This window comes from Fukomys damarensis, unplaced genomic scaffold (assembly GCF_012274545.1).
Source record: "Fukomys damarensis isolate Sample0158 unplaced genomic scaffold, DMR_v1.0_HiC HiC_scaffold_8, whole genome shotgun sequence".
In the NCBI taxonomy this organism is placed as follows: Eukaryota; Metazoa; Chordata; class Mammalia; order Rodentia; family Bathyergidae; genus Fukomys; species Fukomys damarensis.
In genome coordinates, this window is record NW_022900920.1 from 18,356,340 (window position 1) to 18,371,600 (window position 15,261).

Here is a 15,261-nt window from a genome sequence, read left to right on the forward strand (position 1 = left end):
GGCAGAAAGTTTGTCTGCATTTTGCTTGTGTCCAGAGACTTTGCCTAAGACTGAGATTAAGGGTAGTGGACTAATTAATCTTGCAGAGGATATTTCAAGACAGTCAAATACTGAGGCAGTGGCATGGCTACTGTTGGGGGCTTTTAGCCAGATCTATGCTGAGAATCAAGTGCAAAGGGCCCAGCAGAATGATTTAAAATGTTTTGAGTTGGTCAAGAAAGGAAGCTTCAGTAAAGCCGTGGACTGCAAAGACAGAGCACAACAGATCTTGATTATTGAGAAGGAATAAGAAAATAGAAAAGGTAGTTTGACAGCATCACAGGAAGCAGCAAGACTCCACACTTTGCAGCCTCAGAGTTATAAAGGTGAAGGAATTTGCTTTGAGGAAAAAACCCCAGAGAACCAGGTTCCAAAATGGCAACAGCTATGCCATGTTCCAGAATGACAGAGCCTAGGGAAGTTGTTCCAAAATGGTGGCCTTGGGAAGCTGTTCCAAAATGGCAGCAGCCTAGATAATTTTTTCCTTGGGATTGGTGTTTAGCAATCCAGGCACTCAACCCCTACAACTGAGAGAGAGGGAAAACTGGCTATTACTGCTCCAGCTGGTATCAGACCTTGGCATCATCCATGTGGTGCTGGTTTTAGGCACATGCAGAATGCAGGAGTTGTGGAGGTGGGAAGGCTTCCACCCAGATTTCAGAAGAAGGCCTGGGAGGCCAGGAAGGGTGCCCCTGAGAGGGTAGTGCGTGAAGCTATGAGTGTGAAGCCAAGGGTGCACTGGAGAGTCCAGAAGTTTGGAGAAGCCAGGGAGTGTGGACTGTCTGAGGAAAGCTGCAAAAAAGGAACAGTGCCAGCCAAAGAGATAGGCCCTGAGAGCTACTACCAACAAGTGTCATGGGGCAGAGGCACCAAAACCATTTGGGGTTTACAACTTGCCACAGATTGCTGGGGATGTTGGAAATGGAACTATGGGATTTAATGTTTCTCCTACTAGATTTTTGGACTTACTTTGGTTCCATTCTTTTGTATCCCCCTATTTGTACCTCGGAATGACAATGTTTATTTTGTGCCATTGAATGTTGGAAGTATATGACTTTCTTTTGTGCAGGGGCTTGCAGCTAAGAGTTTGCCTTCAATCTCGGAGGAGACTTGGGACTTGGACTTTTCAGCGACGCTGAAACTGTTAAGATTGACAACTCTTAAAGATGGACTAGATGCCTTTTGTGTAAAGGAATGTACCTGGGGATAGAATGTTATAAATTGGGTCTAGAAGTCCCACCAAAGCCTCATGTGGTCATAGGCTTGATCTAGAGTGTGTGAAGCTGGAATTGATTCATGATGCAATGCTAGGCTCAAAGGCACTAGGATTAAGGGTATGAGTGCTACCTGCCCTAAGTCGTCTGAATAACATAAAAAGAGGTAGGGAACACTGTTAACTCTGTTGTTGCCTTTGATGCTTTGTGTGCACCATGTTGTTTCTCCTCTGCAATGCCTGTTTGCCATACCTGCCTTGAAGCCAGCTGATTATGGACTGAAACCTCTATGAACTGTAAGCCAAATAAATCCCTTCCCCTCTACCTTGGGTGTCAGGTATTTCGTCTCAGCAATGAGAGAAAAGTAACTAATACAACATTCAAAGTCTTTATGGTGCCTGATGTCATTGGAATAGTGGCAACCTCCCTGCAGCCCAAAGGCCACACCCCTACCTTTCACTATTGCCACATGGGCTGTCTATGTCCTGAATGACCTTACACCAAGAGTTCTCATCCTCAGCACCATGGATAATTTGCTAGCAGATCAGTCTTGTTGATGGGGACTGCCACATGTGTGTAGGATGCTCAGCAGCATCCTCAGCCTCCACTGGTGCCAAAACCACCTCCTCCTGTACACTGATTATGCAGTTGCAAATGTCATCACTAAGTATCCCCCGGGAAGCACAAATGTCCCCCAGTGAGAACCACTGTTCTAAAGAGTTGCAGTTGGGGAATGGTTTTAGGTTACCATAGCCCATTCCATACTTTCCTAATGAAATTATCATGTACTTTAACATAATGGTAGCTGGCTGTGGGTCTTAGTAGCTGTGCCTGAGGGATATAGGAAGCAATCTTTGCATTCATCCACTTGGTACGATGAACAGCAAGGTGTGCACACCTGTGCAAAAGTGAACTTGAAATTTTTACTCATGTAATGCTTCATGTCATGTAACATTTTTTGTGTATGTAACCCTGAGCATCATGGAGGGTAAATATATTCATACGATTCTTATGTTCTGCAAACACCTAATTTGCTGTAATGGAATCCAGGTGTGATTCACAGTAGCTGTGCCTGGGGAAAACAGGAAACCATCTGGGCATTCAGCTACTTGCAGACGAATGGTAAGGTGCGTATAGGAGCTCCAAAGTAGCAATAGGTGAGTTTTACTCATGAAATGCTCATTGTTGAATTTCTTGTATTTAGGTTTTCTTTTGGTTTTTCATGTAGAAGTAGCTCAATTCAGTACAACAGCACATGAAAAACCTGGTTACTGTAGCTTTAGGTAGTTTATGCCCCCACCAAAGGCCTTCAAAATACAATATAAAAATACATGCCCTGTTATATGTGAAGATATGTACTTTCAATTTAGAAATTTATACTGGAACTCAGCCACCACGTCTTCATTTGTATAGTAATGAACTAAATAATGTTGTGAACAGACTTGTTGATCCCATCTTCCAAATTAATCAAAATGAGACATTTAACAATTGGTTTACTAGCTTCTGATTGATGTTACACTTGCTAACAGAGCACAAGTTGACCAGCATAGGAACTGTATGCAAGAACAAGGCAGAAATTCCCAATGAAATCTGGCAATATTATTCCCAATGATACCATTGCAATTTCAAAACAGAATTGTGTAGTGTAATCTTTGGATTTCAGAAAGATACAACATTGGCCTTATATATGGCAAAGAAAAACAAGTTACTGCTGATGTCAGCATTGCCCCATGATGGACAGATTGACAGAGAAACCTCAACAAAATGGAAGCTGAGATGCTAACTTTTTACAACAAATTCAAAGGTGGAGTAGGTGTTGATGCAACAGCTATGATGTCACTTGAAACACAAAGCATTGGCCAATAGTTGTGTTTTACCTGATCCTAAACACGTGTGGCATGAAGAGTTTGATAGTTTACAAGGAAAATAACACAAGTGCAAAATATGATGGAGAAATTTTCTTAGAGAGTGGGCCTAAAGAACTCACAAGGGATCATTTAAAACAGAGGAAGAATAAAATGTTTCTGACCAGGGGACTATGCAAAAAATTGTGGAAAACATTTCTGTGGTACACTTGTTTGTAGCTCACATAGGTATTTATTTCTACATTTGATCTTAGCCAAAAGGCTGAGAAGCAACTGGCATGTATTTCTGATGTTATCTTTTTAGGTTTTGTAAGCAAGTAAATGCCTGATATAAAAATGTTGTTTATTCTAAATGCTCAATACATATTAAGAATACTTTATTTTATTGGTATTTTATTTTCCAATTAAATATATATTGTATAATATAATTAGAACCTCCTGACAAGACAGCAAGACCAGTGAGATGTTAAGTAGGTCCTAAAAAAAGGACAAGAAAGCAAAACACATGTGCTGTGAGTGTAAGCAACACGTGTGTATGGAACACACTGCTGTCATGTGTGAAGACTGCCTTAGGTGTGATAATTGAAGTACAGATTATTTTTGTTGTAGTGTTTGTTCTATTGGTATTTTCATTGTAGTTCACATAAGAATTCATTTCTGTTGTTATTTTTTAGACTCTGTAAACCAAAAAACAGTTGATGTTCAAAATTTTGATGCTTTTTTATAAACAATAAATATTAAACATAAAACACTATTTAAAAAACTTTTTCCTGTTAATTATTCATTGTTTAATATAAAACTCATAAAGTTAAAATTAATAATTCATTAATAGAAATACTTCTAGAGAATAGAGGTAGGTTTTGTACACCCTTCAGTATGCTCCTTTTAAACAAAACTCCATTATGCTCACTCATACAAAGTAGAAGAAAGTCCTTCCCTTCTCACCTGCTTCACTGCCTCTCAGACCCGATTCAGTAGCTTATCTCCCACAGGCCTCCCTGACCGCCCAGGCTGTGCTGGGGGCAGCTCCCTGGGAACCCTCTTTTCCTCCCTTCTCAGTGCATAGCTGCAGCACTACTCCTGAGCACAATGCCTTTGACTGGTTCGTGTATGTGTTGTCCCCACCCCAGAAGGCAGGTTTCTCAGAATCCTGGCCATGGGGCTTGGAAGACCCACATGGAGCCATGCGCTCAGAGACCACCAAGTCAGAGCGATAGCTTCTACCTGGAGGCAGAGGAGGCCCTATGTAGTTGGAGGCATCAGGGCTGGGCAGGGACAGACACAGCAGCGCCTTGTGGGTAGAGGGTCTTAGAGGGGACAGCCTAGACTGTTCCCTAGTGGTTGGGAGCCAGTAGCATGTGTGCCACAGTGGGCTGTATCAGTGAGAGGTCCAAAAGTCTCAGTTTACTGGTCTAGATACAGGCACCGACAAGACATGGCTACCAAGAGGAGCCTAGAAGTGGTGTGGCCGGAGCCCCACGAGGTGACAGGAAAAAGAGGTTGGAGCAAAAGGAGGTATGATCATGACAGTCCTTGGATGTGTTCTGCAGCCCAATGGGTGTTTAGCAGGATGTAAAATGGAAAAAAAAAAAATGTTTTGTGATCAAGTAAGTGTAGAAAACATTTCTTTAGCAGTTCTATCCATTTCCTCACTATTTCCTTTAATATGCTCATAGATAGCATGCTGCACTTTCTATGCATCACAGAGCTCAGGGCCTTCCAAACGGTCAGTGTGCTACACCACCTTATGGAGATGTGCCTGGAGAGCTGCACCTTGAATGGGGCTCAAGGCAAGGATGATATGGGGGTGGAACAAGGACTCTGGGGGTTTGGCTCTAGACAGTGCTTCACTGGCTGAGCTCCTCACCCAGCCCTTCTCTCCCCTGCACCTGGGCCTCTGCAACACTTAGAAGGGTAGGGGCTCCTGAATGAGTGCCCACTGAAAGGGCAGGGTAAAATCTGCTGTTGGAAAGCAGTGGGCCCAAGGGAGGGCCTCCTCCAGCCCCTGGATGTAACAGATGGTGTGGTTTAAATTTCAGAAATGGAGGAGTACTTAAGGAAGAAATGTTGGCAGGCACGAAGGCACTTGTAAAACCATCTGAGCTGACAGGGCCTCTGGGCCCCATGCCTCCGAGAGACAAGGCAGCTCTGAGCGAAGGTGGAGAGGACTGGAGGGCCCAGATCAGGGTCTGCTGGCCGAGGCTTCTGGATGACGTGGGTAGCGGGGTGAGAGAGGGAAGCAGCCTCAGCAGCAGCCCATGGTGCCTGTCTGCCCTATTTCTGGATTGGCCACAAGAGCCAACTGCTGCTGGGCACAGAGGACTTCACCGTCATCAGACCGTGGGGGCTGGTGAATGAGGAGTGGTGGGAAACAGTGCACCCCAGGGAAAGGTCCCCAGGAGTACTCAGGTTTGGGGTCAAGTTCTGGCTCTTCCACTTACGAGCTATATGACTGAGGAAGTGACAGCACCCTGGAGAACCCGCAATGACTTTACATACTGGTACCTGACACAGTGGGTCCTCAGTACCCATTAGTCACCACTGTTGGTGGGGGCACAGCCTCAAAGAGGGCATGCTGCTGTGGAAGGTACCATGACTGAGGGCAGTTGCAGGAGCCATCAGCTGGTAGCCTCTGCAAGCCTCTTCTTGGGCCTTGGCAGCCTGCCTGTACACAGGGGTGTCTTGCAGGTACCAAAGTGGTACCATCCCAGAGGTGCCCGGCACATGGCAGGAACTCAGCCAAGGAGCTATTATCATCACCATCCCCTCCAGGACAATGCCTCCTCCTTGCATGGCACCTCCCCTCAGATGGGGTTACCTGCCAGCCCACGTTATTCTGTTTCAGTGGTGCCCAGATAAAAAAGGCACGTGCTCACAGCCTCACTGAGATGACAGTGGCTGCACCTGTGAGTAAGCAGAGACCTTGTGCAGAATGGCTCCTCCTTGTTTGCACTCTGCAGACCCCACACACACTTTCAGGCCCACATGTGGAATGAGGTGAGGCCGCATCACCCACCAGCCCATAAAAGTTGGGAAGACTTCTGCCCAGGGCCATGCTTTGGGCTATTCCCTGACTGGAGGCATTTTATATACATTAATTCTGTCATTTCTGCCATACACCAAAGGACTTGGGTATCTGCAATTTGCATAAAGACAGAGATGCATGATTAGGACAGAAGCAGAAGGAGAGGAGCAAGGAGAGTAACAAGAACAAGACAGACACCGCGTGTGTACAGCACGTGGCCATTCATGAGGTCATTAGAGCAGCAGGGCCTCACAAGAACCACACTTCTGGGTGTAAGGCTGGGCTCACCCTAGAAGGGAGACAGCCATGAGCCGTGTGCAGATGCCAGGGAACACACCCGCTGGAGAACAAGGGCCGAGTGCTGGAGAGATGGGTGCGCAGGACCTCAGCCCACAGGCTGTGTAACCTCAGTCCACCAGCAGCCTGGGACGGCTTCTGAGAGTAGGACTTACGCTCTCCAGGGACCTGAGCAGGATGAGGCATCACTGGTACCAGGGCAGAAGGATACACACGTGGTAGTACACATGCAGGTCACAACTCGGGCTGTCTCGTGGCAAGGAAACTGGGGCCCCATAAGAAAAGACAGCCGGGCCAAGTGGGCAGGACAGCTAGCACCAGAACACCAAAGGGGTCAAGAAAACATTTCCTTGCCACGGTGGATCAAGAAGGAACAGGTCCCGGAGAATTCAGTTTGCCAAGACCCTGAGGCGGTGCCACGGTGCTTCCTTCAACCATCCAGTGGGTGCTAAAGTGGAGTCAGGGGGCCTTTGCCCTTCATCACTCTCTTGAATATACTTCGGAACACTCTTCTCTCAACTGCTCCACTGACAGCCTGTATTAGGAAGTGCGCTCTGCCCTTCCTCCTGAGCACCCAGCCCATCCCAGAACCATCCCTGCTGAGCCCTTGACTCCAGGTACTTCCAATCTGACCTCGGCCAGGCTTCCACCTATCCTGCCCCACACCCATGGGACTGGGCCCCAAGGAGCAGGCTTCCTCCTTCACGCCAGGGCAGCTTGGACCACACACCTCCAGGCCTGGTGTCTGAGTGTCTTTGGGTGAGAATGGTGGCCACCTAGAGACCAATGGCATCCACCAGTCCTGAATGTCATGGTCCCCACTGGGCTGGCAGGGGCTTGGGGCCCCCATTCCTGGAGTTTGGTTGGCTTCTTACCTTTGGGGTGAGGTACTTGGTCATAATTTGCTTCCCTTTCTCTCCCAGTTTTTCATCTGGAGTAACTTCATATTCTGCCTAAAATGGAAGAAGAAAAGGAACAATAACAGATTTGCTCATGAGCGTCCTCTGGTTACAGAACCTCAGAGCCCCCTGGAGAACACCCTGGAGGCCACCTAGCTGATCTTCTTCTGCAGGGCAGGAAACTAAGGCCCACAGAGGGGGCAAGACCTGGCCAAGAGCCTAACATTCAGTCCATCTGCACTCGCCAGTGGATGCTGGCTCTTAGGACAGCGCTCTCCATGTGGACTGCACATCAGAACCACTGGGAGCATCCAGCAAACTGTGGTGCCCAGAACAGGACAGACTTCCCAGCAGGTCAGGAGAGCCAGCACTTAGGCAGCTGGGTTTAAGAAGTACTGACTTGGATGAATCAAAGGAAATCACTAGAAAAGAAGGGCCACCTCACTGGAGGACCATGGAAAGGCTGCTTTGGGTCACCGAGGCCTTGCAAACTGCATGACCAGTGATGATTTGCACAGCCTCTCTATAAAATGCACAGGGGTCCAGCACTAGTGGCACCTATGTGTAGGGCAGTTGTGCAGATAGAAAGGAGCGAGCCCTCAGCCTCTGACTGGCACATAACAAATACTCATTTAGCAGTTGTCATAATGATCACCACTGTGATTATTACACCTTGCAAGGAAAATACTATACATGCCTTATTTTCCCCAGCCTTCATTTTACAAACTGAACACTGTGAAGGAAAGAATATGGCTCTCTCTTCTTGATTTTTTCCTGTGTTCAAGGAAGCTGAGCATGGTGCCTATAATCCAGCATTCTAGGGGGCTGAAGCAAGAGGATCAGAAGTTCAAGCCAAACCTGGGTAACTTAGCAAGGTCCTGTCTCAAAAATTTTTTAAAAAGGGACTGGATATGTAGCTCAGTGTGAAGGCCGTGGGTCTAATCCCTAGTACTGAAGAATAAAAACAAACAAAAAATGAATCTTACAAGAGCTAGGGTAGGGCCACAAGTGGGCAAGAACTCCTGTTCTACCCCTTCATCAGGATATGGAAATGAAGCGGCTCCATAGTGGAAAGCCGCAGCAGGAAGCGGCAGGCCTGGGCCTCCAACCTCCAAGCACAGAGCTTTCCCAACAACACCAAGGAACTCAAAGGGAGACCTCTGAAAATCAGACTTTTTACTTTCCCTTGACCCAAGAGGGGCTCCTTCACTCACATCTGATGCACTTGCCAAGCGGATGAAAGGCCTCAAGTTAACAAGAAGGCTGAATGAGTTTCCCTGCTCATTTAGACAAAGCAGCTAATTGCAAATTGTCCATAACCATTTCAAACCCAAGGATTTGTCAGGCTCAGCCCTACAGCACCCTTATTTCAAAAGAGACCTAGGAAGTGACCAAGCACAGATGGACCCAGGATCCTCCAGGCATCCCGCTGTGCAACCAGACAACCAGACTTTTATAGTATTCAGGGCAACCTCACAGCTCAGGGTCTAGAGTTGGTTCTCCCAGGTTGGCTAGGAGACCCACCTGGAAAAAAGGAAAGGGTAGGAAGATGTAGAAGGTAGAAAGAGGGAGAGCAAGCAAGTTCCTGGTCCTGCTCTGTCTCTTCTATGAGAGCCCAAGGGCCATATCTTCTCCGATGAAGAAACATGAGCCTGTGACTAGGATCCCAGGATTATGGGGCTGTGGTCCCAGAAGGAAGACAAGCCCCCATCTTACAGAGCAGGACACTGAAGTTCAGAGGAGCAAAGGACTTGCTTGAGATCATAAGGCCAGTACCAGCACAGCGAGGCTGGGCGCACTGGCTGACTCCTGCTGTGCTGCCTGGTCTCTCCTGGAGCCCACTCCTCACCACCAAAATGAGCCCGAGGGACCGAGGCTTTCTTGGTGATTTGATTTGATTGATGACTCCTTTAGACACTAAGAAAGAAAATGGCTCTTCATGCCCCTTTCCTGTTATATTCTTCCATGCTCCCCCAAATCCCCTAAGACTCACTTGCCCACACACACACACACACACACACACGTGTACACAGACACACTATGTAAAACTCCACAGCAAATATGATTATTCCCAAATTATAGACGGAGACAGTGAGGTTCTGAGAGGCCAAATAACTGGTTCAAATCCAATCGAGTTGGCAAGTGAGAGCACTTCCTCGGGAAAGGAGCTGAGCATTCTAGAGCCCCTTCTGCCCTGCTTCTGTGAGCAGAGTAGCACAGTGTCCTGCAGCCCTGGAGGCTGGGCCTCAAGGTCTGGCACAGGGGAACGCAGCCAGACTGCTTTGCAGGCCTAGGCCCTGGGCAAACAGTCGATCCCCTTTGGGGTAACTCAATTCCATCCCAAACACTGGATTTTCACTGTCCCAAAATACATCTGTAAAGGTGGCTCTATTTAAGCAAATGGAGGCCTGGGCTCACAGATCAGCCTCAATAACCAGCTGAAAATATTATTGCTCTGGGTTCTAAAGCCCAGGTTATGAAAAAAACAGCAACAACAACATCATTTTCAGGGCAGCTGCCTCCCAGCAGAGGCTGGATGGACGTGCAACTCCACAGGGATGCAGCTGGGAGCATGCGGGGACAGTCATCCCCAGCCTGGGATCAAAAGGCCTTTCTTTGAGGGGTCCATGTCAGGCCACGACCACTTGAGAAGCATTAGTTTTGGGAGGCAGAAAACCAATAGAAGGCTTCCAACTGGGTTTTCTCACACTGATTAAGGCACCCAAAAGGATGGGCATGTCTCCACAGAGACTTCCCAGAGGGGCTGGGGCTCAGCAGGCACAAGTCCTGCCCGAGAAGTCATCTACAGAGAGAAGACCCATGGCAGCTGGGCTAGATGAGCCAAGCTCGAGGCGGGGAGATCATCCTGGAAACTGCTGCTCTGGGAACAACCTTGTCCAGTACTGGGAGAAAGATTAAACCAGTTTAAACCAGCAAATGGAAACAACAAATAGAGTGTCTGCACCAACAGCCCAGAATCTGCCAGTCAGGTTTGGCTTGGGAAATGGCAGCCAGATAATAAATTTAATGAAAAAAAAGAGGAAAACCCAAGACAAGGGATGTCCCCTGAACTCCATCTGTACAAGTGTACTCTTCCCTCCAGGAAGGGCAATTGGCCTTGTTCTGGCTGAACAGAAGGGATCACACAGTCCTCTCTTCTACTCATTCGACCCATCTCCCTGCCAAAGCTCAAAGCCCTTGGAGGACACCTCCACCCCTTTCTCTTTCTCTCGTGGTGGTGGCAATCACCCAAGGCCTTATGCATACCGGGCTCCCTCTACCACTGACTCACACGCCACCCTTGGAGAATATTTCTCCTCTCAGATACCTGGGTGCCAACCAACGCAGGCACCACAAAATGGGCTTCTCTTTGCACGGTGTCTTATACCAAACACAAAGTGCAGGTGCTTCCCTGACACAAGGAGCAAAGCACTGCCCATACTTCCATGCCCACAAAGAGTGTAAGCATTCAGGGGCACCCCAGTTTGCAAAGCTGGCATTTCACACTGTTGGCCTGTGCTTTGTGTATCTTCAATCTCGGAAAATGCCAGTGAAAATAAGTGATGGCATTGAAAACACCTTTCTCTCACATGATTTTTAGGACTCGCCACATGCTCCAAGGAGCTGTGCTGGTGTAAAGAATAGCATTTGCGTCTGATTTCACTTGGCCCAGATTGAGTTGGTGTCACCCCCTACTCCCTGGAGACTTTCTCCTGCCTGGAAGGAAGATGAAGTCAGAGAATCCATGTGGTCTGGCCACCTCCAGCTTCTATAATTACTGATGTGGTCAGCTTTTCCAGAGTCCACGAGGTAGGGGCCAGTGATGTGCCTGGTTGGCACTGCGACTTCCCTTTCTGGAGAAACAGCCGGGTCCACCCACGCTGGCCCCAACACCTTGCCTGTGCCAACGTCAAGGGCTGCCTTTCCATTTACCCTCTGCCCTTTCCCACCCAGCTGTAGTAATGGAGGGCATGGGTTGGGACGCTTTTCTGTGGCTCCTTCCTTGCCTTCAGGAGACCCAGGTTGTGTAAACCAGCCTCCTCCCATCCTAGTCCCTTTCCTTATCTCTGCAGACTGACAGCTGGGATGGCTCAGGGTCACTACATCAGCCACCACTGGTTTTGTTATCCTCTGGGTAGTTGTAAACCCTTCCACAGGGTGCCTGCACTTGGGAGTTAGAGGTTTCTATTTCCCGCCAGGACCCACGAACAGCCATGAGATGCATTGCATGAAGGGGTATTCTGTACGGGCCCAGGGTCAGATGGGCTGCATATCCCCAAATCCTGTGTATGCCTGGGCAAACAGACTGTCCTCTGTTCTTGAATCCCATCTGCACAGCCTTCTCAAGCCTGAGTCAGAGGGATTCACTGCCTACCTTAGGGTAACAAATGAGATGGGACCATTGAAGTCAGAGAAGAGTGGCCCTGTCCAAAATGGGGGATAGACAGAGTGAACTCTAGGCGGCTCCAGACCTTTCTGACAGCCCCCAGCCCTGGCTTCTGAGTCATGTCCTGGCTAGAGGCAGAAATGAACAGAAGGAAGGAGGAAAAGGGCACCACACCTCTCTCAGGGGAAGCTATAATCCCCAGCAGCTGTCACAGACCCATTGCAGAGAGGATGCGCTGGTTCTCTTCCTGTTTGCCCCATCATCCTTCTCCCAAGCCTCACAGCTTCAGCCGTGAGTGGCTCTTCCATTCTTGTCCCTGTCTAGCTCTTTTACCTCCTCACCCAGAATGAATTTCTTATTTTCACCCCCAACCAAAGCTCAAAGGGCCACCATACAGACAAAGGCCTCTGACTTTCCCTGGGACTTCTTTGGTTCTAAGAGAAAAGAACTCCAACCTAACCTGAATCAGGCAAAACTATTGTTTCTTGCCTCCTGGGATCCAGGATGAGTTGGGAACCAGGGATGTGAGCCCTTACAGCATGCACTCTCAGCTGTGTGTGTGTGTGCGTGTGCATGTGTGTGTGTGTGTGTCTGTGTGTCTGTGTCGTGCATGCTTGCTTATGGTGGTGATGGGGTGGCTTGATTATCCCACAGTGCTGACTGGCTACTGCAGTCATGGTAGGAGACATGGCAGTCACCACGCTCCGGTGCTCTATCTCAGGCCTTCTGTACTAGAGAAAGCTTCCTCTCAAATCCATCCATTCCAGAGGAAGGATCCATTGGCATGAGTCTCTCTGTGTAGCTGAAGAATTATTATCATCCTCTGGCCTCTCCCTTTTGGGAAGTCAGAACAGTGATAAGAGCTCAAGACAAATACAAGATGTGGCTCATCAGCTAATGAAGCAGAATACTTAGTTCCCCTGATAGGCAGAGCAGATCATTTGGGAAAAAAGTTCAGATAGTTGGGCATATCTAAAGCTAACTGACAGCCCACAAACTTCACGTGACCTTCTATAGCTCCAATGAATGGCTTGAAATGCCATTTTATTTGTCGTAACCTCACGTCTGTAGTCACCAGTCTCCTAGATGGCCTATGAAGATAATCCTTCTTTCCTACCATTCATGCTCTGCAAAGTCTCTTGCTATACTGACTAGGGCTATCCTTGAAAACCAACCAATGTACTATAGGGAAACGAGAGTGGGGAGGCTTTGAGATTGGGTCATAAAAGACATTGAGGGTCCTACCATGCTCTGTTGCATCGCTCACTTTGGAGAGAGCCAGCCATGGTGTGAGGACACTCGAGCAATCTGATGGGGAAGGTCAGTAGGAGACCAGCTTAGGCTTCTTGCTAACAGCCAGCACCAACTTGCCAGCATGTGAGTAACACAATATCCTGATGTGACCCTCAAGAGGCTTTCAGCCAGGAGCACATAGTTATAGCATCCCCAAGCTCGTAACCCACAAAAACTGTAAGATCAGAAATTGTTTATGGTTGCTTTGAGCCACTCAGCTGGCTTTCCCCAGAACCAGAGGTATCTAAATTCATAACTGGTGTTGCTTACTTCATTAAAAATTTTTCCTTGTTTACTTTTCAATTTTTTAGTTTACCAAAAAGTTAAGCTCCATGATAAGGTCAAGGATTTGCCTCTTATTTTCACCAACCAGTCCCCCCACTGCATATAGGTGAGCCCCAGTGAGTTTGTGTTAAGTATCCACCAAACTTTCCTCACTGTCAGAGTGAAGAGACTTGAAGACTTTAGGTCTTAGCCAAGTCGGGGGACATGAGAGTTTCAAACGAGCCAGCATGTGACTCATGGCCCAGAAAGTAGGATGGAGAGAAGTCCATCTATCCTGAAGATACCTGTGGGAAGACCCTGGGGTTGTCCATAAGGCTGACCATAGCCTGAGCACCTTTCTACCCCTAGCCAGCTGGCCATGCCCTCCAGAGAGACCAGATTTAAGTCATGGCCTTAACTTCGGTCAGGGTTCTTGTTTCTCCATGGGACAGCAAAAGAAGAACCTGGCCAGCCCAGACTCGAGGCTGCATTACAAATTACACATTACACTTACGAAGTTCAGCTGCCCAGAAAACCACTCAGACCCTGTTTAAAAACAGCTATCGCTTCTGCTTGACTCAAGAAATGCAGACACTAAGGCTGGAGGGGAAAAGCCTTTCCGGGGGCTATATCAAGGCCCAACCAATACAGGTTATTTTTAATAAACTCCATTTGGAAGGGAATTCAACAGAGAGGTGGGCACGGTGTGAATAGCACTGGCTAAGACTGGGAGCACCCGGGGGCAGTATGATACAACCAGGAACACTGCCACCTCTTCCCTCCTCAGGTTCAGTTTCGTCAGGATGGAAGAAAAAAACGGATTTTAGACCAGAAGTTACACCAGTCCAGAAAAACTCAATAAAGTCTGCATGCGTAACGAGGTGTGCAAAGGCTGCTCATTTGATGTCAAGTTGGATGAAGAAAAAGCCTCTCTAATTCCCAGGGATGGAAATGAAAGTGCGGAGAGGCCAAGTTAGCCTTTCCCAAGTGGTGAGCAGCGGCTTTGTTACAGCAGCAGTACAAAGAGCGCTCAGCGCATTAATATGGGAGCCAGACTCATATTTCTTTTCCAATAAACAGTTCCTGGTGCAGGCCCAGCAAAAGGAAAGGACAGCACAACCAGAATGAAAATGGGCACCATCACACTGCACTTTATTTTCCCTTCTCAAACAACTATGAGCATCTAACAGAACACGTGGCTGGAAAATTCCACTGGCTCCTGGACTCAGCCTCACCCCGCTCTGCCTCATCAACTCTCTAGACAGGTCCCAAAGCGGCCACCACCTCATCTTTTCCAGATGGAGAGCAGCCCTGTGTCCCATGCTCTATCTCCAGTCCTTATGGTGGCCCCACTCATGTCCACCTCCTGGATGAGTTCCCCCAGCCATGGCTTTACAGCCCAGCTGTATGTTGATAATTCCCAACTTTCCATTCCAGCCCAGAGACAAGCTCCAGACATGGACAGCCATCTCCCCTGGAACATTACCATGTGGATGCCTGCTAGATTTCTCCAACAAAGCACTGAGAAACTCAGAGCTTAGAATAAAGCCCCTGATTTTCCCAACATGATCTTCCCACAGTCTTAACCTTAACTCCGTCTGTACCGTTGCTCAGATCAGAACTTTCAAGTCATCTTTAACTCTTGTCACTTCAGGGACAACTGAGCTGTTCTCAAAACATGTCCACAATCCAACCACTTCTCACCAACGCTTGCTTGCTGGCTCCAACATCACCCACTCTCTCCTGAGTCGCTGCAATAGCTCTTCGCAGATCTCCCTGCCCCAGAAGGCTGTCTCCAACATGGAAGCCAGCAGGATCCTTTAAACACCTAGGTCAGACTATGTTGCTCATTGTTTTGTTAAAACTCTGCAGTGGTTCCTCACTTCCAGGAGGCTTCAGCTGGTCTGGCAAGTCAGAGCCCCCATTAGCAGGTGCTTGGGCCAGAACCAAAGGTCTAGAAAAGTCTCCTGTAAAGGCT

General features: G+C 48.0%; 1 protein-coding gene across 2 annotated transcripts in view; it reads right to left on the bottom strand.

Annotated features, from left to right (window-relative positions):
* The window catches only part of Grk5 (G protein-coupled receptor kinase 5), a 64,058-nt gene that overhangs the window by 45,475 nt on the left and 3,322 nt on the right, over positions 1-15,261 (bottom strand). For both annotated transcript variants that reach the window (XM_010634522.3, XM_010634521.3), the window contains exon 3: positions 7,316-7,393. In XM_010634522.3, coding sequence (XP_010632824.1) covers positions 7,316-7,393 — 78 coding nt within the window. The remainder of the gene's footprint in view (positions 1-7,315; positions 7,394-15,261) is intronic.